A 25015-nucleotide genomic window follows, 5' to 3' on the forward strand; every position below is an offset into this window, starting at 1 on the left:
AAAAAAAAAAAAAAAAAGGAGGACATCAGTAATTCATCAAATATTAGAAACTGAAAGTTTCTGTTTGCTGAGCTTTAAATGATGGGTGCTGTACTCCAGAGAGAAGAAAACATCATGAGTATGTCCTCAACATTTTCTTAGGATTTTAGTTGCCTGAGCAATAAAATATGGATATGCAGATTACATAGTTGCTGCAAATATGTAGCACTGACCAGAAATACTCTGTGGTGATTTGGAATCACATACAAGCAAAAATACTGCTTAAGCTAATAGGTCACACATCTGGCAGCTCTCTGGGAATGTAAGAGACTCACCTGTCTCCGTGTGTGGAAAAGGCAAGGGGCACGTTCTTTGACTGTAACTGATCCTCACTCAGGTCATGCTGAGAACAAGAGCATGTAATAAACAGACACTGTGTTTGCTGAGCGATACAGTGGCCTTTAGGGCCCTTTACAGAATGCTTTGGTATGACTGTGGTATGAAGAGAATTTTTCAGAGGAGTGAGAAAAACTTGCACACTATGGCAAGCTGGGATGGGTGTGTCGTGAGGAGTGGGTGAGGTGGGTGTGCACTGGGAGGGCTGCCATGTGCTGGGCAGCAGGTGCATTCTCAGAGCTCCTGGACTCCAGGCCTGCCCTGGCAGGTAGAGGCCAGGTTCCTGACAGCTCCTCTGTTCTGCCTGGAGACGATTTGTTAAGTTTTTCTTTTCTTCTTCTTCTTTCTAAAAGAAGCATTTGGTGGAGAATACAACTGGAATCCCTGATTTCTTTTTTTTGTTTTGTTTTTGAGACGGAGTCTCGCTCTGTTACCGGGCTGGAGTGCAGTGGCGCGATCTTGGCTCACTGCAGCTTCCACCTCCTGGGTTCAGGCGATTCTCCTGCCTCAGCCTGCTGAGTAGCTGGGACTACAGGCGCCCGCCACCTCGCCCGGCTAATTTTTTTTGTATTTGTGGTAGAGATGGGGTTTCACCACGTTGACCAGGATGGTCTCGATCTCTTGACCTCGTATCCGCCCGCCTCAGCTTCCCAAAGTGCTGGGATTACAGATGTAAGCCTCCGCACCTGGCCAGAACCTATGATGTTTTAAAAAATTACAAAGTCTTTTTGTTTAAAATGAACACAAACAGTAGTTCATGAATACCTTTTAACATGGTCTTTAAGTGTACTTTTACCTGTTACATTCATAATCCTGAGCAAAGGTATAGAAGATATTTGAGTATTATGCTTTCAAAGTATCTCTTATATTGCTGATTTTATGTTAGTGCTACCAAAAAAAATCTACCAGACACACAACTTTTGTGTTATCAGCTCAAAGAATAGCCACGAGGGTGAGGTTATAGGAAAAGAGGGCTTTGCGAGGTGATGCGTGAGATACTGTTTCTTTGGTGTGTCACAGAGCCATGTGGGTCCAGTCCCCAAACTCCTCTTACAGAACTCTGGGTCAGTGTTCAGAAATATCGTGTTCTTTTTTTTTTTTTTTTTTTTTTTTGAGACAAGGTCTCTGTCGCCCAGGCAAGAGTGTGGTGGCATAATCATGGCTCACTGCAGCCTCGACCTCCCAGTCTCAGGTGATCCTTCCACCTCAGCCTCCCAAGTAGCTGGGACCACGAGTGTGCATCACCAGGCCTGGCTAATTTTTGTATTTTTTGTGGAGACAGGGTTGTGCCATGTTTCCCAGGCTCGTCTTGAACTCCTGGGCTCAAGTGATCTGCCCACCTTGGCATTACAGGTGTAAGCCACCGTGCCTGGCCCAGAAATGTCATATTCTTTACTCATTTCTGTTTTTCATAATTTACACGGAGGTATTCAGTGCAAACATAGAAGCCTAGTCACAGTGTCACAGTGTTGACCGTGAGCGACCGTGAGTCAAAAATGCCATTGTGTCACTGCATGTTACTGCTAATAGCAACAGTAAGTCCTTGCTTAGCATCATCGTTGGTTCTTGGAAACTGCAGCTTTTAAACAAAATGATGTCCAGCGGCTCCTGAAATCGCATCCTTTTGTTCATCCTTGTTCTTTTATAATGTTGTTGTGAGGGGAAATGGTTTGTTATATGTTGTTACACTTGAAGTCTCAGTTTCCCAGGAACCAACAATGTTATGTGAGGACTTACTGTACATATATAAGTGCATTTTGATATGAAACGGGACAAAAACTGGTATTATAAGCTTAAGATTTACCTACTAGTTATTTAAATGTCTGTGTCCCGCTCCAGAGCTTATAGATGTAACCTAGGCCACATTCCCACCACCCCTGGGGGCACTCCCTCTTCCCACAGGCTTCCTTTGTATCACTCCTTTTAGGATGTGCTTTCTTAAAATCCAATATTGTTAGGAACTTATGCCCTTATTTTTTTTCCTTATATTTCTTTCTTTTTTTTTTTTGTTTTTGAGACGGAGTCTTACTCTGTCACCTTGGCTGGAGTGCAGTGGCTCAATCTCGGCTCACTGCAAGCTCCGCTTCCCGGGTTCACACCATTCTCCTGCCTCAGCCTCCCGAGTAGCTGGGACTACAGGCACCCACCACCACACCCGGCTAATTTTTTTTTTTTTGTATTTTTAGTAGAGATGGGGTTTCACCGTATTAGCCAGGATGGTCTCAATCTCCTGACCTTGTGATCCACCTGCCTCGGCCTCCCAAAGTGCTGGGATTACAGGCGTGAGCCACTGCACCTGGCTCTTCCTTATATGTCTAATAATTTGTAGGCATTTTTAGGAAAAAGTTAGGGCCTTTATCGTGAGATGGTTTTAGTAGACTCCTTAGAGACAAAAATAACACATAATACAGAGTTGAACATTGAAAAATAAAGCCTGGTGCAAAAGCAGTTCATCAAGGAAAGAACAGGCGTTTAAACTATTGATTGTCCATATGCAAAAGAATGAACTTCATAGTTCTCACAATATGTAAAAATTGATAAAAAATGGATCACAGACTTACAATATAAAACTTAAAAAGGGAAGTGCTTAGAACAAAGTTCAGGGAAAAGTATCTTTCTCATTTCGGGTTAGAAATCTAGATGAGACACCAAGAACATGATCCACATGAGAAAAAAATAGAAATACTGGACTTACTGAAGTTAAGAATGTCTTTTGTCAAGACACTGTTAAGAGAATGGAAATACTAGCTCCAGAATAGAAGAAGAAATGTGTAAATCATATTTTTTATAAAGGACTTGTATCCGAAATTTGTAGAGAATTCTCTAAACCCAATAGTAAGAAACAAAGCAACTTAATTAAAACATGGTCAAGAGATTTGAGCAGACACTTCACAGAAGAAAATGTAAGTATGGCAAATATGCACATAAAAAGATGCCCATCAGTAGTCTTTAGGGAAATACAAATGAAAACCACAACGAGACAATACTGAACACCTATAGAGTGACTAAAAGTAAAGACTGTAGTACATATTGGCAAGGATGTAGAACATTGGGAACTTTCACTAATGCTAGTATTATTGGTCACTCATCCAGAGAGAATACTAACAGTTTGGTGACTGAAGGATTTCAGCCCTTGAGGACACAATGGGATTTGTTTTAGACTGGAGAATAGATTCCTCCTGCCAGAACCCCATGTGTCAGGGGGGAGGGAGGGGCAGGACAAGATCGGATCCATTCTCCTGGAAGAGGGTACAGGACACGGATTGCCCCCTCTGGAACCTGCCATTGTGGGTTTAGAACCCTCAGGACACCGGTAAGCTGAGTGAAAGGAAGTCACTGACCTATTCCTTACCAGCATACTTAACAGTGCCTGTAGGAAGCTAGTTGGGAGATGTGGATGGGAAGGAAAAAGTGTCAACATTTATATGAATTTCAAATATATCTTACCTCTAGCCGTGCCTTACAATGGTTTGAAATATGAAAACTAAAAAATATGGTAAAACATTTTTATTAAACTTGAAGCTTAAGTTTATATTCAGTTTAATATAACTGACTACATTAAGTTTATGTGCAAATTCAGTAAATAGGAAGTCTACAGGTGGCCAGTGTTGTGAAGTTATCCCCCAACACTTTATTATGACAACTTTGGCCAATGTTATTTTAATGGATACTCTATTAATACTACACAGTGAACATTGTACAAATATTGGATGATTCTTATAAATTAGCCAACTGAACCTAAAAAAGCAATAGGTGTCGGTGAATACATTCATTTTATATGTTGTGGGTAGTTTTTCTTGCTGGTAGAGATTTTATGCCTTGTTTTTACTTTTGTTTGGGATGGAAGGGAAAGATCATTTTTTTTGTTGTTGTTTTTCTTGAGATACGTCTTAGAGTTTTGAAAAGCTGACTAGATGTTGGATGTGTTTTACAAATACAGTTTGTTTCCAGTAAGTTAGAGTTTCTTTGCTCTGCTAAGAATGGCTCATTCCACTTTATTAATATGAAACAGTTGTTGACTAATTCTTTAAATAACAAAATCTTCTAATACTGTCCTTTTACAGCATGTTTGGTGATTTTCCCAATGAAGGGTAAAGCTATCTAGTTCACCTTTATAGCTGTAGTTATAATCAGATATCCTTCTTGTTTTAATTTGCTCATTTTGCTGCTCATTTTCTGTTAAAGGTTACAAAGCAAAAAAAAAAAAAAAAAAAAAATGGCCGCTCCCCCCGGGCTGATCTCCAGCGGGAGACCCCAGAAAGTAAAGGGTGGGAAGCGTGACACATCGGCTCGGGCCCCTCTGCACAGGTTCTGTGCCTCGTGGTCAGTACCACATCTTTCATGTCTCAGGCTTTTTCCCGTAGTGCTAGCCCTAAAAAAACCGTAAGATAAGATTGAGGTGTGCCAGCACAGAGAGCAGAGAGCGAGGAGGAAGATCTGCAGCGAAGTGAGGAGGCAGAGTGTTGCGCACCCTGCCATCGCATGGGCCTTGCTGTGTAATTCATTTCTCTCCAGCAACACTGGCCCAACCGGAGCCGACTGCTGTGTGATTTTGTTTTGAAGCTTTCTGCCGTTGTCACTGCCTCTGATAACAGATGAGATAGGTAATAATTCATTTTTCCTTTCGTTCTAATTACCCAGTTATATTCTTATGCTGATTAAGTCTCACAGTGGCTTAGCCCTGTCAAAGATAGCTAAGGAGCTATGGGTCTCAGGTTTCTGGTCTCTGTTAGTGGTAGGTAGCTGACTGTTAGGAAAAGCAAGTGACCTGCAGAGTGAGACATAGCTAATCCACCACCGATTTACTAGTGCACATGGATCAGGTGCCACCTTACCGCTCTGAGCCTTCAGTTTTCAGATTTGTCAAATGAAGATAATTATGATAGTGGCCTCATAGGATTCTTTCAAACATTGTAAGAATAATGTATTCCATTACATATTACATAGTACCTAATAAGTTCTCAATAAGTGGTAGTTATTTATCCGTTAATAATGGTGTTGCTATGCCCAGAATCTTTACATTTTCATCATGCACGCTACTTTTGATAAATAATATCAGAAACATTCTTGTGTTCATGTCCACTCCATTATTTGGTCATTTCTAGGTAACATGAAATATTTTTACATATTATTTCTTTTATTCCTGATATTTTACTATCTGATAACACCTGGTAAACTTAGCCAGATGTTTGTGTTTCTAACATACAGAAAGTAGGGATTTCCCACTTACATCTTAAGTCTTTTATTAGAACCCTCATTTAATGAAAACATGAAAGTTCAGTTTTTATGAAATGGAGTGTTCACTCTTTATTGTTACAGTCATTACAGTTAATTCAGAAAGAAAAACAGCTGATGTCAGGGTGTCACTTCCTTCACTTCTGACTGTAGTTGGCAAGTGTGGTGTGTTTTTCATGTGTTGAGCTTTCCAAAAGGAATGTTTTCTATAGTATTCTCTCCACACTTTTCCTCTATTATTTTTTCAAGATAAGTGGTTCACATGTTCTTTTTACTTCCTCCTTTATTTGGAAAGAATGAGGGATGGTTTGAACTTTGGGAAATACTCTCTGAATATTGTCTAGAAAAATACTGTGGTTTTTTTTTTTTTTTTTTTTTTTTTTGTAAAAGAAAGATGAGTAGAAGAAAAGATGCTCCTTACAGTGTGTACTGCTTGATCAGTTTTTGTCCTCACGGTAGGCAGCCTCTAACTCGGCTGCCTGGTGTTCACACAGTGTAATGCTGCCTGTTGAGTGAGGCTGGCCATGCTGACTTAGAAGCAATGGGACGTCACCTCTTAGATAGGTTGTAAAAAGACTATGGCTTCCTTGACTCACTCACCCTGCAATGTGGCTTATGTGGGACTGAGAAGGCCTGCCAGCCATGGGGGAAGGGAGCCTGGGAGCAGGAAACCCAGCCAAGCTCTTCCTGGATTTCTGACCCCTTAGAATCTATGAAAGAGTAAGTGTTTGTTTTAAACCACTAAGTTTTAGAGTAATTTGTAATGCACAATAAATAATACAGTTCTTATTACTTAAATCATTAGACATGATGACACTGTTTCTTTGTTAAACAAAGACTACATGGTTTATGCTTTATCGTATTCAGTGTCCAGTTGGGCTAGGAAATATTACATAATTGATTTGTTTTCACCATTTAAGAGAGTTTGATTTTTTTTTTAAAGTATAAAATGTTAAATATAACTCTTAAGGGGTGGAATCTGTAGATAACAAGGTGTTAAGTTTGACATTTCGTTTCAGTAGTTACATGATTTGTCTGGTAAGGTAAACATGAAACATCTCTGGCAAATGTTGCTGCATTAAAATAACGTAGTCAAGAATTTTCTTTAGGGCTGGGTTATGTATTTAAGTTCATTTGACACATGTATATATGTATTATACATACATAATACATATTACATACCTACCACAAAACCTGATAAAGGAAAACCCAACACAAAATCTCAAAAAGGAAAAAATATCCAGCCTAGTCATAATCCTTGTAATATGTTTGTAGATACTAATATGACTTTAAGTCAATTACATATACTTATATATAACATATTGTCTATATAAATAACTAGGGATTAGAATGAAAAAGTGCAGTACATGTAAGACATAGCTGTCTAGGCATGTCATGGCACGATATTTTCACTGTAGGTAGGTAGATTTCTTACTGCAGCCCTAGTCATTGATCTGATACATGTATGCTGCTACAGAAGAGTCCATTGGATCCCCTCTTTCGATTAGTTTTGTTTCTCTGGACAGTTTCCATGTACCTGGGATAGGTGTTATGTTCAGAAGGCTGTTGGGAAGATCTCAGTGTAGATCAGGCTGGCTGATACCACTTCCCTTGTGTATGATGAGCAGCTGTCTTATAAGATTATCATTTAGATTCTGAATGTCTTCCTTCTTGGGTCACTTTTGTGTGACCCAGGTTGTCTAGACCACAGAACACGCTTATCACTAGGCATCAGCTGGCTGTTTTCCCACTTTGTGCTGTGCAGCATCCTCCTACCCTGGCCATGAACTGTAGGGATGTTGCGTAGACCTTCTCACCTCAGCTGCATCATTGACTAAGACACTGGGCGTGTCAAAATGAACTGTAGGTCATGTCAAGTTTCTTTGGTTTTGAACCGAAACCAATGTTGCCACCAAAAGGGAGACTCTCTCAGTGGCAGGACACTCTAGACCTGTGCCATCTAGTATTGTAGCCACTAACCACATGCGATGATTTAAATTTCAGTTGATCAGAATGAACTAAAAATTAAAACTTGAGCCGTACTAGTCACATTTCAAGTGTTCAGTAGCCACATGTGGCTAGTGACTTCTGTATTACATAGTGCAATCACAAACCCTTTCCACCATCACAGAAACTTCTCCCTGGAAGTACACCTCCAGATAACCTTACCTGGAGGCCTTCATTCCAGTGTACTAGCCCAGCCATTCCTTTCCTTGCTCTGTTCAAGATCCGTGCTGAAGGAGAGAGAGTTGATTGGTCTGGCTTAAGTCACGTGCTCACGTCTTGGTCATATGGGTGTGAGAGAGGGTTGGGCAGGAGAAGCCTCCAGAGACCCCTCAGAGCCACCAGGGCAAGCACCTGAGTTCAGAGCCTCAAGGCAGCACTCAAGGGCAGAGGGGTGCACAGTGCTATAGGTGGGAGCTGGCTAAGAACAGACAGATGCACACCATGGCAGTCTTTGAAAGCAAGATTTTGTGTTCGTCTGGTAGGTAACAGTACATCCTTCAAAACATTTTTTTAAAAGATATCACAATGTATCAGCAAATATTTGTCTTTAAAGGTGCATGTAAACATTGAAAAATAAGCATAATTTTGTTTTTAATGATTAAGACTTTGGTGTGTCTGTTTCTCTAACAGCATGTGGCATAATAGTTGAAAAAGCTTTCTATAATAAATATTAATGAAAGCTGTATCACGAAAGTGTTTAATTGTGGCCAGTTTGCTTAATTTGCTCTGGAAAAACATTTTTGGTGTCCAGCCTTCCTTCTCCATCCCAGTCCTGATTGCTGAAGACTTCTCTACCATAATCCACAAAGAGCTCAAACTAACATACTTCAGGCAGGTTCTGCTGGGGTTGAGCCAGCTATGCCTCTGTCTTGTATGTGCGTGTGTGCGTGCGTATGTGTGTGTTTTCATTGCTTTACAACAGGCCTCAAGGAATAGGAAGCATTACAACACTTTAAACATTGGTCACAAATGGAAGGATAAATATTTTTATGGTTTCTGTATGATTGTGACACAGTGTAAAACTAGTAAACATGCCAGGTTTGTTCACATAGCTCACTCTTCTTTGACCCTGATGCTTTCATTGTAAAGTGAGAGGAAGTCAATTTTGTAAGCATCGAGCTCTGATGTATGAAGAAAGCTCTTGCCTAAGCTGTCCGACACAGAGTTCCACAGGAATCAGTTTGCAGTGGGCTTTATAATCCAAAGCTAGCATTGTACTGCAGTGTTTCCTCCCATGGTTCAAGGAAAAAGCAACCTGAAGTGGGGCTTTCTATTTATGAGAGAAGATTTATAAGTAATTCAAAAGTGGTATTTACTTCCAGAAGTCAGAGATCACTTCTAATCATACCTGTAAATGCCCTTAATTCGGTATCCACATAACTTTTAACTTGGAAGATTTGTTACGCGCATCCCCCTTTATTGGTATGACTTCTTTCTTTGTGCCGTTTTGAGAAAGGAAAAGATGAAGCCTAAAAAAAAAACAGAACAAAAGCTTGGATTTTCCACCATTAAATGTTACTAAAACATACTTCATAATCCAAAGTCATAAAGTATGGTCAGTTCTTTACACATTACATTGCAATTGATTGTGAAATGTCAAATAAAGCTTGCTTTAGATTATTTTAACACATGTAAATATAAAAGGGGAAGAACATCTATATTCTACATTATTCTGTACTTTGAGTTTAGGTCTTTTGGTCTTAGAGGAAAGGGGACGGTAGTCTCAGATTGCCGCCAACATCTCCCTGTGCCATTGAAGGTTCTCATTGCTCCCAAGAGGCAGCGGGGAATACAGGAGATAACCAGATATTTTAAACATTTTACTTCTTGCCTTGTCTGGCAAAAGCTTGCTGTGCTTTAAGCCTCTGCTAATGCAGGTTGCTACTTCAAAGTAAGTTGTGTTTTAAGTAGTATAATCTCAGGAGATTATTACCTAGGGAGAAAATTCTTGATGTCTTCTCAAAAGATGAAATGATGAAAAAATTATAAACAGTAATATTACATTTCAGGTATATCTTTACTCTATCCAAGTGATACCTAAACATGAAGACATTTTGTTACATGATGAAAACAGTTTTGACACTTGTGGTGGTGCCTGCTAATTGCCTACCCATTTTCATTTTCCCTTAGTGGTAAAACACTCAGCAAGGAAACTACGTTTCCCACCCTCCTCCAGCTACACATGGCCAAGTTCTAGCCAGTGAGATGCAAACAGATACTGTTGTCCGGTACTTAGTCAGTGGCTTTGAAAATGGAGCACCTCCTTCCCATTCCCCCTTTTCCCTTCCTGCTATTTGGTTTGGAGACCTGCCTTTTTGGACCATGAGATAATCTGAAGGACAGAAGATGCAGCCTGAGGACAGCAAGTGAGAAACATTGAAGGAGCCTGGTTTCTAACAGTGGTCATTTGTGATCTTTATGCAACCCTGAAAAAACTGATCCCAAAATTTTGTTGCTGACTTCCAAGCTTTCAAGAAAGTGGTTAAAGCAATAAAATTAGTATAAAGTGGACACTGAAAAGGTTGGTGATCCAGTAGCATCATGTAGTGAAGTACTGACTAGCAAAAAACTCATTCCCCATACTCACTCGGTAATGCTCATCCTCAGTGCTTGTCATTTGTTAGAAAAGAAAGCTTTGAACCTCAAAACAAAATCTTTAAAAGAATTCAGAGCATACCATATGAAATCATTGCTATTGTCAATAAACTCGATCATGATATGAGCAAAAGCATTACATTTAAAAATGTAGCTCCATCAAAAGGAATCAAGGTCTGAGGAGGAAAGGTACAAGATGAGCTTGGAACGTTTTGTGATACCAGATAACAGAAAGGTATCAATGACTATTCTGGTCATGTCAAAAGGACTTCAGAGCCAATCTAGTAAGTCCTCACTGGTCAAAGATGGGGTAGTTTGAGCATCAATAAAGATCTTAACTGCAGTGTCATACATCAAATAGGTTAAAATCTATAAGTTAATTATGATTTCCAAAGATTAAAAACTTACTGTTGAGCATTAGAGGATACTAGGGAACCACCTTGTAATTTTGAAAACTAGTGAATAAATGAAAAGAATCAACCACTTATAAACTAGAAACTCATTTTTATATTATTTACAGATCACAAGCAAAAGAAACAAAAATATTCATTTTCAGTGTTTTCATCCTCTTGTTTTGTCTGTGGCTTCAGACAGCGAGTCAAAGCCATCCACTCCCAGGATCTTGAGTACCAATGAAAGAAATTGATTTGAGTGTGAACAGTTCTTACTCCTGCCCCGGCACACAACTTTACCGCATCACCAGGGAGCAGCAGTGACTCTTAACCTCTCTCTCCCCCTCCTGTACCACCAGACTTTTCATTTGATAAGTACACAGTTTTGAAATTCTTTGTTAATTTTGCTAAGCATTATTGGCATTCATCATTTACCTATAACATAGCTTATTTATTTTCATCACATTATCTGTTTAATGCCACATAGGAGGAAACATAATCCATAGCTGATAGATTCATTTTCTGCACATACACGTATCCCCTAAATAATTCATTAAGACTTCAATAAGGAGATAATTGGTGTTTAAAATGCTAAATATTATGTAGAAATTGTGGTAGACTGTTACATAGCAGTTTACGTTTTCTTTCTTTTTTTTTTTTTCCTGCCATTTTATCGATTTGTGGGGAAATTGGTTGGAGCTTTTGGGTGGGCTAAGAATAAATTACTATTTTTCCCATTTAAAAATGAAGGGGTTCTCAGTATTCAAATATTTGCTTTTCAGTGGCTTTTAAAACCCAGAAAATTTGTTCCAGAAACCATGATGAGCATTATCTGTACCTTGTCTCATGCTGTCTGTGAGCTGAATTTTAGCAGTCTGTGGCTGCACCTGCAGGGATCTCTTCTTCCTTCCCATTCAGCCCAGTCGCCCCACGACCTCCAGTTACGCACACCTGCCCTGTTCTGAATTCTGATTTACCTGCCTCTCACTCTGCAACATCCTCACCTTCCAGTTCTGCTGAGACCTCACTAAGTCCTCAGGTCTGGGGACACTTTCACTCTCAGTCATTTCCCTCTTTTCCTCTCTTTTCTCCTCACACAGCCTAGATTTCATGGTTCTTTGTGATAATCACTTTCTTACAAAGGACCTTAGCTGCCTTCCCACTAACCTCATAGGGGAATTGTAAGGATTAAATGAGTGAATACTCTTGGAGTACTTGGGAGGATTTACATAGTGTTATTATGTAATATCTGCTCAGTAATGTCAACAATTGCTATTACTTAGCTCTCTCCTCTCTTCTTGTACTTACCTGGCCAAGTTCCAGGCCCCACTCCTGGAATATTTTTATGGTTTCTGTATGATTGTGACACAGTCTAAAACTAGTAAACCCCAACCCCCATCACCAAGTAGCTAGAAATTGCTGGGGATGGAAAAGATAATCATGCTAACTCATCTCCTGATCACACGTCTCAAATGTGTAGTTAATTTTGCCCAGCAACACTGCCATACTTCCCTGGTGTGTTTGCTTTTCCACTTTCTGAAATGCACGTTCAAATCTCTTTCCTCTATCCACCTGTACTTCCTGATGTTCTTGGTACAAATTACAGGAAACCCTATTTCAGCTGGCTTAAACAATAAGAAAATACCCTGTAGCATCACAAGCAGTCACAAAGTAAGGCGTCTTCAGGATTGATAAGTTCAGCAGCCTCGTGCTGTCTTTCTGCTGTGCCTTCTTCAGTTTGGAGAATTTGCCCCTGCCTCCTTCCATCATGGTCACAAGATGGCTGCCATAGCTCCAAGTGTCAAATGTAGAGGTGGCAGCATCCTGGAAGAAGACCTGTGTATTCCTGAATGTCTTTATTTCAGTGAAGAGTATCTTTCCTAGAAGACCCCTGCAGACATAACTTTATTGCAGGAAAGGTAGGGTGAACAGTGGTAGAACAGGTGGTTTATAAAACATGGTTGGCTGCAGCTGGGCAGCTGATCAGCCTCAGTGAGCACCTGTCCAGGTTTGCTGACATTTGTCTAAACACGGTCCCTAAGTGATCTTATTCAGGACCCTGGCTTTGAATGCCACCTGTATGATGCTAATCATTGGTAAACCTTATTCTCTGTGTCTAGTCTCACACATGACTGCTCCACTTTTATGTGTAAAAGATACCTTATACTTACCATGGCCGGAGCACAGCTTCCCCCGCGCCTCCATTCTTGTCAGTGTTCATAATATGGGACACTCACACACTCAGGCTAAAAATCTAGCCATTAGATTCACTTTCCTTTCTGCCAGCATCCGTTTAACTAGCATTTCAGACAAAGCTTATTCCAAGTCCTCCACATCTGTCTCCCAACATTGCCCTATCTCAGTCCAAGCTGCCATCCTGTTATACTTAGGTGACAGCAGTAGCTGCCTTCTGGGCACCCTTCTCTAATATTGTGCCTATCATCTCTTCTCCCCCAATCTTACACATGATCTTTTTAAGTGCAGATCAAATTATGTCACTTGCTTATCAAAACCCTCCAGTGCCTTTGTGTCACTTTGCCTAGGGTGCAATGTAAACTTCTATTCCGCCTACCCAAGCTCCTGTCCCGCTACTCCTCACATCCTTTCTTCTGAGCCACAGTGGTCTCCTTCCTCTTCAGTGGGCCATACTCTGCCTCACCTTTGCGTCTTTGTACCAGCTGAGCTCATCACTGGGTGTTCTTCCTGATCTTCATTTGGATGTCTGGTTATCATTCAGACATTGGCCTCCCCTTTATCAAGCAGGCCTTCTCCAGCCACCCCATCTAAATTAGTCATCTAGTGCACTGTCTGAGAACTCTTTTCCCTGCCTGAAATTCTCTGTGTAACACTCCTCACAGTCTCTTCTCTCTGGCCCATTGCTTCTTGCCATTTGTCTTTGCTCCCCTTCTGCAGAATGGTAAAGGATGGTCTATCTTACTCAGCACTGGGGGTTCAGCACCTAGGACAGTGCCTGACACTTGTTAGGTTACTCAATCAATAAATTATTTATTGAACTTAAGTAAGCTTTATTTGCAAAAAGTAAAACAGATAAACTCCCATTCCGTTTCATCTGACTTTTTAAAGAGAAAACTAGTAGCTTTATTATTGTATCATTCATCTTTTTGGAGAGTAAGCAGTAGAAGTTGACTCTGGCTACCCTAAATGAAAAGGAAATTTATTGTAAGCCTCCTGAAATCAATAGATGGATAGAGATTGAAGCTGCCTGTCCAACCTCAGGCTGGCATCACTTGTTATTGATCTTTGTAGCCAAGGATAATTATTTCGAAACGGTTATATAATCTTCTTCATTTTTTCCTTGAAAAACCTTTGTCTTCCTTTATCTCCCTGAATATGGCATGTGCATTCCCATTGCAATGCTTTATTCCCAGATTTCTTTCAGAGGCCCTCTCTCTGTTTTTTATTTAGGTGGACAAGCTCAAATCTTCATTGAAGAATGACAGTCCTATACCACTGTTTCTCAGAAGATGCTCTCAGATGCCCAGTGGCTTCTTGTCCCCCTCAGAGTAAACCCCAGGTCCTTTTGGGCCCATGGAACCCACAGGATCTGCCCGTGCTGTGCACTTCAGCCACACAGGGCCTCCTTGTGCTCCACAAGTGAATCAGATGCACTTCCCACAAGACCTGTGCCCTACGTGTTCCTCCTGGAGATGCATTCCCCAGACCTGTGTGGGAATCCTTGCTTCCTCCTGCTCAGTTGCAGTGTCACCTGGTCAGAGCCCTTCCCTGGCCATCCTGTCTTAACTGTGCCCATCCCCACTCTGTCTCCCCCTGCTTTCTTACTCTGTGTGTATTTCTTTCTTTATTGCAGGGCTTCCCATGACAGTGCTGAACGCCAGGGGCCAGGGGCTTTGTTTTGTTTGTGGATGTGTCCATGTACCAAACAGGGTCCCTCCGTAGGGACCTTTGATGCTTCAATGAGTGAACATTGACAGCGAGATGACAACAAACGTGTTGTCATCTGTGAAATCAGTTTTAAAGGAGGAATTCTAAAATGGTCCTAAACAACAAGTAGACAGCATGTGAGGTGATGATTGCAATTGCTTATGTGGTTATGTAAATTGTGTTGCTGTAATTTAAGAGAATTATCTCTCCATCTCCTGTTTTAGAGCAGTGGGTTAGTAGATTCTGCTAACTCTTTAGAGGAATGTTGGAGCCTATTAGAAATGCAGAACCTTGGGTTCACCTCATACCCACTGAATCAGAACCTCCACGTTGACACAGCCAAGGCAAAAGCCTTAGAAATCCCCTTGTGTTTTCTAAGCATTCACACATTAGAAAGGGAAGGGCAGTGGCCAAGGCACTTTCTTTCTTCATAGCATAGTAATGCAGCTTTGGAACTCAGTTTCTGCTTGCTGATCTGGACATATTGTCATGTAGGTACACGAACTTCACATAGTGCCTTTGGCTGGTGGAGTGTTGAAATGACAGAAATATTATACTTGCTTTTCTGTGGAAGGAAAAGTGCTATAAATTTACTACCCCTCAAGGTTTGAGGCACTTGTTTTTTAAAATTTATTTTTAACTGACAAATAATTGTATATTTATGGGTACAATGTGATAATTTTGGTTTTGTTTTTATATTTTTGGAGACAGCTCTCGCTCTGTCACCCAGGCCGGACTGCAGTACACAATCATAGCTCACTGTAGCATCACTTCCTAGGCTCAGATGATCCTCCTGCTTCAGCCTCTGTAGTTAGCATGCGATGCCTGGCTGATTTTGTATCTGTGTGTGGTAGAGACGGAGTCTTGCTATGTTGGCCTGGCTGGTCTCAAACTCCTGGGCTCAAGCTGTCCCCCTGCCCCAGCCTCCTAAAGTGCTGTGATTACAGGTGTGAGCCACCACCATGCCTGACCATGGTATATTGATCTATGTAAACATTGTAGAAAGAGTCAATCAAGCTAAGTAACATATCCACTACTTCACCAACTTATCTTTTTTTGTGTGGTGAGAACATTCAAAGTCATACACTACATACTATTATTAACTGTGGTCGCTGTGAGATCTTTGTTTTTAGTGGAAGCCTTGTGAGCTATCCTGGAATTCTCAGCTTAGCTTCACATTTCTCCTCATACCCAGTAGTACCATGGAGTACCTGCAGGAGTGTCCTGGGAATGTGTTACTTGCTGATGTCGTAACCCTGAGTACATGGCTCTAGCCCAGGGAGCCTCAGAGCAGATCCTGACCAGGAGTCAGGGCTCTGTGTTGGAAGCTGTTGGGATGGACAGTGTGAGTTTGAATAGTTTTGTAGACCTCTGTCACCTTGAATGCATTAGGGCTGCTTGTCAGACTGAAACAATTATAATTTCACCAAGGGCAATCCTATTTTTTAATTCCACTGCTTAATTTCATCAGTTACCAAGACTGTTTAGGAATCGTGAATTCAAATGCCTAAGGGAACTAGCAGATTATATGATCTAATCTAATGAAGCAAGCCTGGTGTAAGCAATCAACTGACAGAAATAGGATACACTGTCTTCACTTTTACCTAACTCTGAGTTAATATTGGAGTTTGATATTCAGAATTAAGAAAAGGTGAATTGAAGTAATTTTTTTCTAGTTCTCTTCTTTACATTTGGGGCTTACAGTCTGATGCCAGGCGTGGCTGCTAACTAGGGAGGCTGAGACAGGACCATCATTTGAGCCTAGGAGGTGGATGCTACAGTGAGCTATAATTGCACCAAGATTTCAGTGGCACATCTCGTCTTTTGGATTGGGATGTTTTTCTGCACTACTTGACTTCCTTAACCATCAAGAGTACTGAGTTTCATTTAATTTAATTATAGAAAATGCCTGTTAGTAAATTTAAGTACTTTCAAGCTAGAAAAGAATGTTGGCATAAAAAGTTTTGCCATTTGGGGTAACTATTCCTGAGATATTTGTAAAAAGTCTTAGATTCCATATCAATCATGTTTAGTTGTCCAATATTGCATTGTAACTTCCATTTGTAAAGTTCTTTGCTCATGGTAGCGTTAGTAATTGAGAAGGGCAAACTGAACAGATTATATCATTTTTATAAAATTTGAAATCATGAATTTTGTATGCCTGAGGGGTGGAGGGGACAGTTTATTTTCAGTTCCGCACATGTAAAAATATATATAATTCAGGCCATCAGTCTTAGATTTCTGCAAACTGAGATAATTTCTTGCCTAACAAGTATTCTAAAAGTTAAAATTTCATTGGGAATGAGTGAATGAAATCATGTATTTGTGTAATCATTTAAGAATGTCCCTTTCGAGAAGTGGTGTTGGGAATACTTTATACCCTATGCAAAAATTAACACAAAACTGATCAAAGACCGTAGCATAAGAACTGAAAGTATACAACTCTTAGAAGAAAGCATAAAGAAAAAGCTTTATAACATTGGATTTGGCAATCATTTCTTGGATATGACACTGGTAACACAGGCAACAAGAGAAAAAAGAGGTAAATTGGACCAAAATTAAAAGACTTTTATGCATCAGACACTATCAACAGAGTGAAAAGGCAACCCATGGGATGGGAGAAAATATTTGCAAGTCTGTATCTGATAAAGGATTAATATCCAGAATGTATAAAGAACTCCTATAACTCAACAAATGAAACAACTCAAGATGCAAATTAAAAATAGACAAAGAACTTTAAATAGACATTTCTCCAAAGACGATATATGGATGACCAATAAGCACATGACAACTTGCTGTTTGTCACTAGTCATTAGGGAAAAGCATCACTACTCACAATGAAATTGTTACCAAAACACCAGGGGTTTGGTCTAGGTCCTCCTGCTCACCGCACAGAAAGCCCATCACTGTCACGACAAGTACTGCCAAGGAAGAAGGCTTTAATTGGCTGCTGCTGCTGAGATGGAAGCTCAGCCTCAAATTCATCTCCCTAACCCACTAAAACTAGGGGTTTATATAGCAGGGAAGAAATGTAACAATGTGTAAGAAAACAAGAACTGGGGAGGGGCAAGGAGTCATCTGGTGTGGTGATCTGCGGCGGAGTTTTGGTTCTTTGATACTTTTCTTTGAAAGGCCCAAAGGTCCTTCTCTGGGGAAGAAACTCAAAACAGATGCAGGTTTCAAGCTTTAACAGCAGAAGGGTCAATTTCTGTGTTCATCCAAAAAGAACTGTCTATGGGACTATTGGGTGGGTTTCAAAATGCTACTGCACACCCATTAGGATGGCTACTATTAAAAAAAAAAATAGTGTTGGTGAGGGTGTAGAGAAATTGGAATTCTTGTTCTCTGTTGGTAGGAATGTAAAATGGTTTGGTGACCATGGAGAACATTATGGTGATTTCTCAAAACATTAAACGAGAATTACTGTATGATCCAGCAGTCCCAGTCTGTGTATATTGAAAGCAGAATTGAAAGCAGGGTCTTGAAGAGGTATTTGTATATCCGTGTTCATAGCAGCATTATTCACCATAGCCAAAAGGTAAAGCAACCCAGGTATCCTTCCAGGGATGAATGGGTAAGCAAAATGTGGTATATACGTACAAAGGAATGTTATTCAGCCTTAAAAAGGAATGGATTTCTGACACATGCTACCACAGAGGTGAATCTTGAGGACATTATGCTAAGTGAACAGCTGAATCACAAAAAGACAAATACTGAATGATTCCATTTATATGAGGCAATAAAGTAGATGGCTTGTGATGTCATCTGAAAAGATCAAGTCCTGGATGCAGCGTTAGTGGGTGAGCCGCGCTGAGGGTTTTCCCCTGGTTCCTGTGATGCGTTGGTTTCAGCGAGTCAGAAAGTGAGCTCTCTGCTGCACTATACCTCTAGCCTCCGTGGCAGGCCCGCTAGCCAGCTGTTGTGTTGTGCGTCCAGCTTATGAAACAAAGCATCCCGCTGTCTGCACCTCAGCTTAAGGGACTGGGTCTTTTTCATAGTGTTAGTTACCAGCTACATGACCGTTACTTTGTTAAGTTTCTGCAAAAATCCTCATACCTCAGAGTCATACTATAAATGGAACAATATGATGAACGAGCGTGAGCTTCAGGGACTTGGAAAATGTTGTTTACGTTGAATAAAAAGTGTGACATTAACAATGTGGGTCACATTTGTTAATTTTGACCAGTCTACATTAAACTTTTCATAGAACAAGAAAAAGACCATTTCCTAATATGCTTATCATGAATAATATATATTCGTTAAGTTCTTCAGTCTCATCTAAATTCTCGTCAGCTCCATGAGTAAATATAGTTATCTGAGTTATATTTATATCTGTGTTCTAATCAGCTGCCATTGGAAGCACCATAAATAGCTTGTCTTTTCCATGCAGCTTATCCCATAAGTTCTCAGACCTATCTTTACTACACTGAGCAACATCATTGTCGAAAGTTAAATTTAAATTTGTCAATGCTTCATTGTCTTCAGACACACATTTTCTGCTGTATCGAGTAAACACCTGTATAAACTCACCATCTCTAACTGCTTGGGCAGCTTCAACATGTAATAACTGCATTTTGCAGTGGCATTATTGTATTTGTTTGAAAACAATCTGTATTGAAAATATGAGTCCTTTTGCAATTCATTCAGGGTTTCTTTTTCTAAATATTACCTGTTTTGTAAATATTAGTTATGATTCTTAATACAGCTTGCTTATTAATGGCATCTTAACATCTTAAGCTCTGTTCTTCCAACTGAGGCATACTTTATTAAACCTGTGCCTTCTTGTGGTCTTTGATTTTTTTCCACTTTTCGTAGAGATGTGAACAAGAAATGATTTTGCTTTCCTTTAAAGGAAAAGTACTGGAGTAATGCTTTCTGGAGCATTGCAGTAATGGAGGGTGGTGGACACTGGCACATGAAAAAATGTTGTGTCTAAAAGGCACAGCTGCAGTTGATACAGGTGGAAGTTGGTTTTTTAGATAAAATCACTCATCTAGTTTTAAATGTTGCTAACTAATGCAGAAAGAAAAGTTTTGAATTTTGTAGGCCAAGTGAAATCCAGTGAGTGAGCTTGTGTAGATGGTGGGCGTCAGTTTGCTTTTCCTGCTCTGTGAGGGGGCAGTCCGCTGCTCCTCTGCCTCCTGGCGCAGCCGTTGATAGGGTGAGATTTAGGTGAACACTGATGTTGAAGCTGTTGTCATATTCTTCTTGGTAGACATTGAGGCTAGACCTGTGTTACCTGCTTTTGCCCAGCTTTGTGTTTAATGAGATCCCGTCCTCATCACTGGAAGATACTGTAGTGAATACTTAGATGGATCTAGTGAGTTAGGCCATCTTCACAAAATAGGCATCTTTTGCTGCAGAACTGTTTTGACCTAGATTTACCCTAAATCATACTAATATACCCAGTGTGTTCCCTTGGAGTTGAAGAGTTAATCAACTCCTAAAGTCCCTAAAGTAGTAAGTGGCAACGTTATAACTAAATGCATGGCTTCTGACTCCACACACAGTGGATTTTCCTCACCAACTGGAAAAGGGGTGTGTTTATGTGAGAGAGCGTCTCCGAGAGAAGAGCTAACAGAGATGACCAGAACTTGCACTGAGAAAATAACTACCACCAGGACAAAGCCTGTTTTCATGAGTCATTGTCTGGTTTTATTTCTAAATTAAAATTTGTTTACAGTGTATTCACCATAAAGGATTCTTTAAAAAAAAAAAATGAGTTGAATGTCTCACAATGTGTTAAGATTTATTTAAGCTGAAAGAAGAATGCCAAGCTTGGTGGAACTCTGCCTTTCTAGTCAGTGGACTTACTGGCTGGCACTGCCTGTTCACTGCTGTTCACCTGATGGTTACTGACGCGGTGATGACTGTGGGTTGGACTCAGAGTATGTCCGAGAGGTTGCCGGTGACACTCAGTGCCACAGTCACTTAATAAGGATGTAAGGTTCTCACGTCCTTTTTTGGTGTTACTAGTTTTATAAGGGAATTAAGAAATTAGATCCTGTTCCGAAGTAGTTTTCCAGCTACTAATTTTAACATATAAACTTCTGGCCCTGGTTTATTTTTATAAATGAAGATACGAAACACTGAAGTGTTAAAACTAACAGGTATCAAATCATTGCCTTTTCTCTCTCCTTCACCCCTCAGGGGGAACACAGCGATTGCCACGCGCCATTGGAATGTCCCTGGCCAAGGAGCTCATATTCTCTGCGCGAGTCCTCGATGGCCAAGAAGCCAAAGCAGTGGGTTTAATCAGCCACGTTCTGGAACAGAACCAGGAGGGAGATGCTGCCTACAGAAAGGCCCTGGACCTGGCCAGAGAGTTTTTACCTCAGGTATTTCTCATCAGAGTTTATTTTTTCTCATTTTAGGAAACTTTATAACACTTTGACTAAAACAGCAGTCATCTTGCCTACCGAAGAAGTCCCTGGCTTGCTTCCAAGTAAAGGGATGCATGGGTTGTGTAAAACTAGAGCGGTTACACGAGATAAACACTACGATCCTGTGGAATTCAGATGAGGCTTTGAAGATGCTCCAAGGGTCTTCTCGTAGCCACACTTTGATAAAATATCCCTTGACAACACTTGTCATGTGTGCACAACTTCCTAGCCAGGTGTTTTAATGTGCTCACCAGCTGAGCGCTCTAATGGAAGCCGTAGCCATGGAGAGAAAGAGTGATAGGGCTGGCTGTCACAGTGGGCCACCCCAAGTCAAAATACATTGAAATATGCTGTTTTCTAGTAAGGTACCATAGTCTGTTGTGCCACAGTGGACTTTCATTGCAGTGGCTTCACTTGAAAAGTGAAGAGCCTGCTTGAAAAGCAGTAGTTGTTTGTCTTTCTGTGTGTGTGCTTATGGTAGTGTAGGCATCGTGTGTGTGTGCTTATGGTGGTGGATGCATCGTGTGTGTGTGCTTATGGTGGTGTAGGCATCGTGTGTGTGTGCTTATGGTGGTGGATGCATCGTGTGTGTGTGCTTATGGTGGTGTAGGCATCGTGTGTGTGTGCTTATGGTGGTGGATGCATCGTGTGTGTGTGCTTATGGTGGTGTAGGCATCGTGTGTGTGTGCTTATGGTGGTGGATGCATCGTGTGTGTGTGCTTATGGTGGTGTAGGCATCGTGTGTGTGTGCTTATGGTGGTGGATGCATCGTGTGTGTGTGCTTATGGTGGTGTAGGCATCGTGTGTGTGTGCTTATGGTGGTGGATGCATCGTGTGTGTGTGCTTATGGTGGTGGATGCATCGTGTGTGTGTGCTTATGGTGGTGTAGGCATCGTGTGTGTGTGCTTATGGTGGTGGATGCATCGTGTGTGTGTGCTTATGGTGGTGGATGCATCGTGTGTGTGTGCTTATGGTGGTGTAGGCATCGTGTGTGTGTGCTTATGGTGGTGGATGCATCGTGTGTGTGTGCTTATGGTGGTGGATGCATCGTGTGTGTGTGCTTATGGTGGTGTAGGCATCGTGTGTGTGTGCTTATGGTGGTGGATGCATCGTGTGTGTGTGCTTATGGTGGTGGATGCATCGTGTGTGTGTGCTTATGGTGGTGTAGGCATCGTGTGTGTGTGCTTATGGTGGTGGATGCATCGTGTGTGTGTGCTTATGGTGGTGGATGCATCGTGTGTGTGTGCTTATGGTGGTGTAGGCATCGTGTGTGTGTGCTTATGGTGGTGGATGCATCGTGTGTGTGTGCTTATGGTGGTGGATGCATCGTGTGTGTGTGCTTATGGTGGTGTAGGCATCGTGTGTGTGTGCTTATGGTGGTGGATGCATCGTGTGTGTGTGCTTATGGTGGTGGATGCATCGTGTGTGTGTGCTTATGGTGGTGGAGGCATCGTGTGTGTGTGCTTATGGTGGTGTAGGCATCGTGTGTGTGTGCTTATGGTGGTGTAGGCATTGTGTGTGTGTGTGCTTATGGTGGTGTAGGCATTCTGTGTGTGTGTGCTTATGGTGGTGTAGGCATCGTGTGTGTGTGCTTATGGTGGTGGATGCATCGTGTGTGTGTGTGCTTATGGTGGTGTAGGCATCGTTTTCACTCCGTTGTGCTTTCCCACAAGTACACTTTCAAAATCTAGAACACGACACGTATGGCTGACTCCGGAGTGGTATCAGTGGCCGTGCACTGACAATCCTCTTTTAAGCTTTTTGTCACCCATTCACATATATTTTTCAAATATGCCTTTGGTCTGAAATCACAAGATTAAAGGGCTTTAAATTGAGAGAAAGGATCTTCTTTTGCGGTATAAGCAGTAGTGACCTTTCTTTATTCCTAGTGGAATTTGAAGTTTTATAACCCCCTAACCATTTCTGGAGTCAAAATAGTTTTTCTCTCTAACTCAGGGTTGCTTGACTCAAACAGAATTCATAACCTTTTGTGGGCTGTGGATCTTTTAGGAATGCCATGAGAGTCCAAATTCATGCATTTGAATCTTTTAAAAAATGCATGAATGTTCACATTTGCTCAGAGTCTTGCATCCAGTTTCAGAAAGTATTCTTGGCACTCAGCACAGGAGCCTTTGCTGACAAACCAGGCCCCACTCTGCTGGTGTGCACCTGCTGAATCAGTTTTTAAAACCACACTGCCTGGCATTGACGCTCTGGTCCTTAATTAACTTAGGAGCTGTTAGCTCTTTTAGGGAAGGACCGTTACATAATTTATTCCCCATATAAGGTAATGCAGAGCCATACATTCAGTAGATGCTCAATGTGTGTTTGTTGGATTGATGGAAAGCAAATAAAAAAAGATTTTTGCCTTAAAAAGAAAAGATTCTCACTACAAACTTATTTATTCTCCCCAAATATGAGAGAAATCTGTACCTAAAGAGAAATTAAAGGTACAATTATCAGGAGAGTAATAATTTGACTGAATATTGGTGTTATAACTTAGCTTGGCTTAAAACTTTATGACCAAAACGTATCTCAGTTGAAAGAAAGGGGTGTGTTTCAGAAAGGTTATGGCAGAATTCCAGTTCTGATGATCTGCGGAGCCTGCTCCTGGCCTCTTGACATGGATGTTCAGTTCTCTGCTTCAGAACTCCCTATAGGCAGCTTATTATCCCCTTAGGGCCTGACTTGCTCTCTCTCCCATGATGCTCCTGTGACCACCATGCAGCAAATGCCACCACCATCCACACACCGCCCCGCCTGAGAACGTGAGCACCGCCCTCCCCTCTGCTCCCTCCTTCCACTCCCAGTGTGTTGAGCCGCATCCCACTGTGTGGTCACCCAGCCGTCATCACAGTCCCTGCGCGTGTGCCTTTGTCACTTTTCATTTGAAGGACACTCCTTCAGAATGTTGATTGTTAAAATTAATTTTCCTCCAGGTCAAATGTATAAGCAGATGTTGAGTTACTTCAGAAAATATGTGACTGCAAAATTATATGTACAAGTTACCAAATGAAGTTTGAGTGGAATCATCTTTATTTTTATGTTTGTTACTTTGTTGCCAAATGATTAGTCCTCCAGGTAACTGAAAGCTTCTGTAAAATTAGTATTTCTAGGTGATACCTGTATTATATATTACTTCCATTTATCTGAGAAAAAAAGGCTTGTAAAGGAGAAAAGGCATTGGTTTTATGTTTTAAAGGGGGAAACATTAAATCAAGCACTGTCTCTAATAGTATTTTGAATTTTCCTGTTTTTCTCATGGTTTTCTAAACCTTACTTCCCAAACTGTGGTCTGTGGACCAGCAGCCTGGGCATCTCCTGGCAGCTTGTTAGATGTGCAGAATCTCAGACCCACTGAGTCCACATCTGCATTTCCACAAGAAGAATGGGGATTTGTGTGCATCTAGGAGTTTGACAAACACCTTTTCTTGGTCAGTTGACGATGAAAGTGGAAAAATTAGAGGAGCACACCGTTTAATGAAATGGATTGATTATCATGAAAAAAAATGGTATTAGTGTCTACCACACAGGCAAATCACAATGGGAAGAATTATCAATAAGATACTTGTCTACCAACTATAGCCTTGGAATTTGTGGCCTTTGAAAAAGATTTGTAAACATGATTTGGAGGAAAATTTAGATAGGTCAAATTTAATAATAGAAACTCCTCGATAGGAAAACATGTCTTTTCATGCATTCATCCATGTCACCATCCAAGAGTCCTTTGCTGTGCTTGTTGTTTAGAGACTGCCTTGTGTTTTAATTCAAAAGAGCATTCAGTTCAAAATATAGCCTTGAATTCACATTCATCACCGATAAACAGTATTTAGGACTTTAAAATGTGATCAAATGATGAAATTCCATCTGAGGTAGGATAGCTTGGTAAGAGTTTGGCTTCTGCCAGAAAGACACAGGTAACATTTTCCTTCTCACAGCAGATGCCCAGTTCATTCCTCAGTGACTCTCCTACGTCCTGAAAGACTTATGTAGACTTCAATTTTATTTGTGCTGTGGGAGCACTGCTTAGAGGACATTCTTGATTAATCCACCATCATTACTATTTGTTATCAAGGCTAACGGAGGAAAGACAGAGAGCCAGTGTCTGAAAGAGATGATATCAGA

At 40.9% G+C, this 25015-nt stretch overlaps 1 protein-coding gene across 4 annotated transcripts in view; it reads left to right on the forward strand.

Annotated features, from left to right (window-relative positions):
- The window catches only part of AUH (AU RNA binding methylglutaconyl-CoA hydratase), a 145632-nt gene that overhangs the window by 116392 nt on the left and 4225 nt on the right, over positions 1 to 25015 (forward strand). For all 4 annotated transcript variants that reach the window (XM_017854456.1, XM_017854457.1, XM_017854455.1 and 1 more), the window contains one exon: positions 20658 to 20845. In XM_017854456.1, coding sequence (XP_017709945.1) covers positions 20658 to 20845 — 188 coding nt within the window. The remainder of the gene's footprint in view (positions 1 to 20657; positions 20846 to 25015) is intronic.

Source organism: Rhinopithecus bieti, unplaced genomic scaffold, assembly GCF_001698545.2.
Source record: "Rhinopithecus bieti isolate Rb0 unplaced genomic scaffold, ASM169854v2 scaffold_38761, whole genome shotgun sequence".
Classification (NCBI taxonomy): Eukaryota; Metazoa; Chordata; class Mammalia; order Primates; family Cercopithecidae; genus Rhinopithecus; species Rhinopithecus bieti.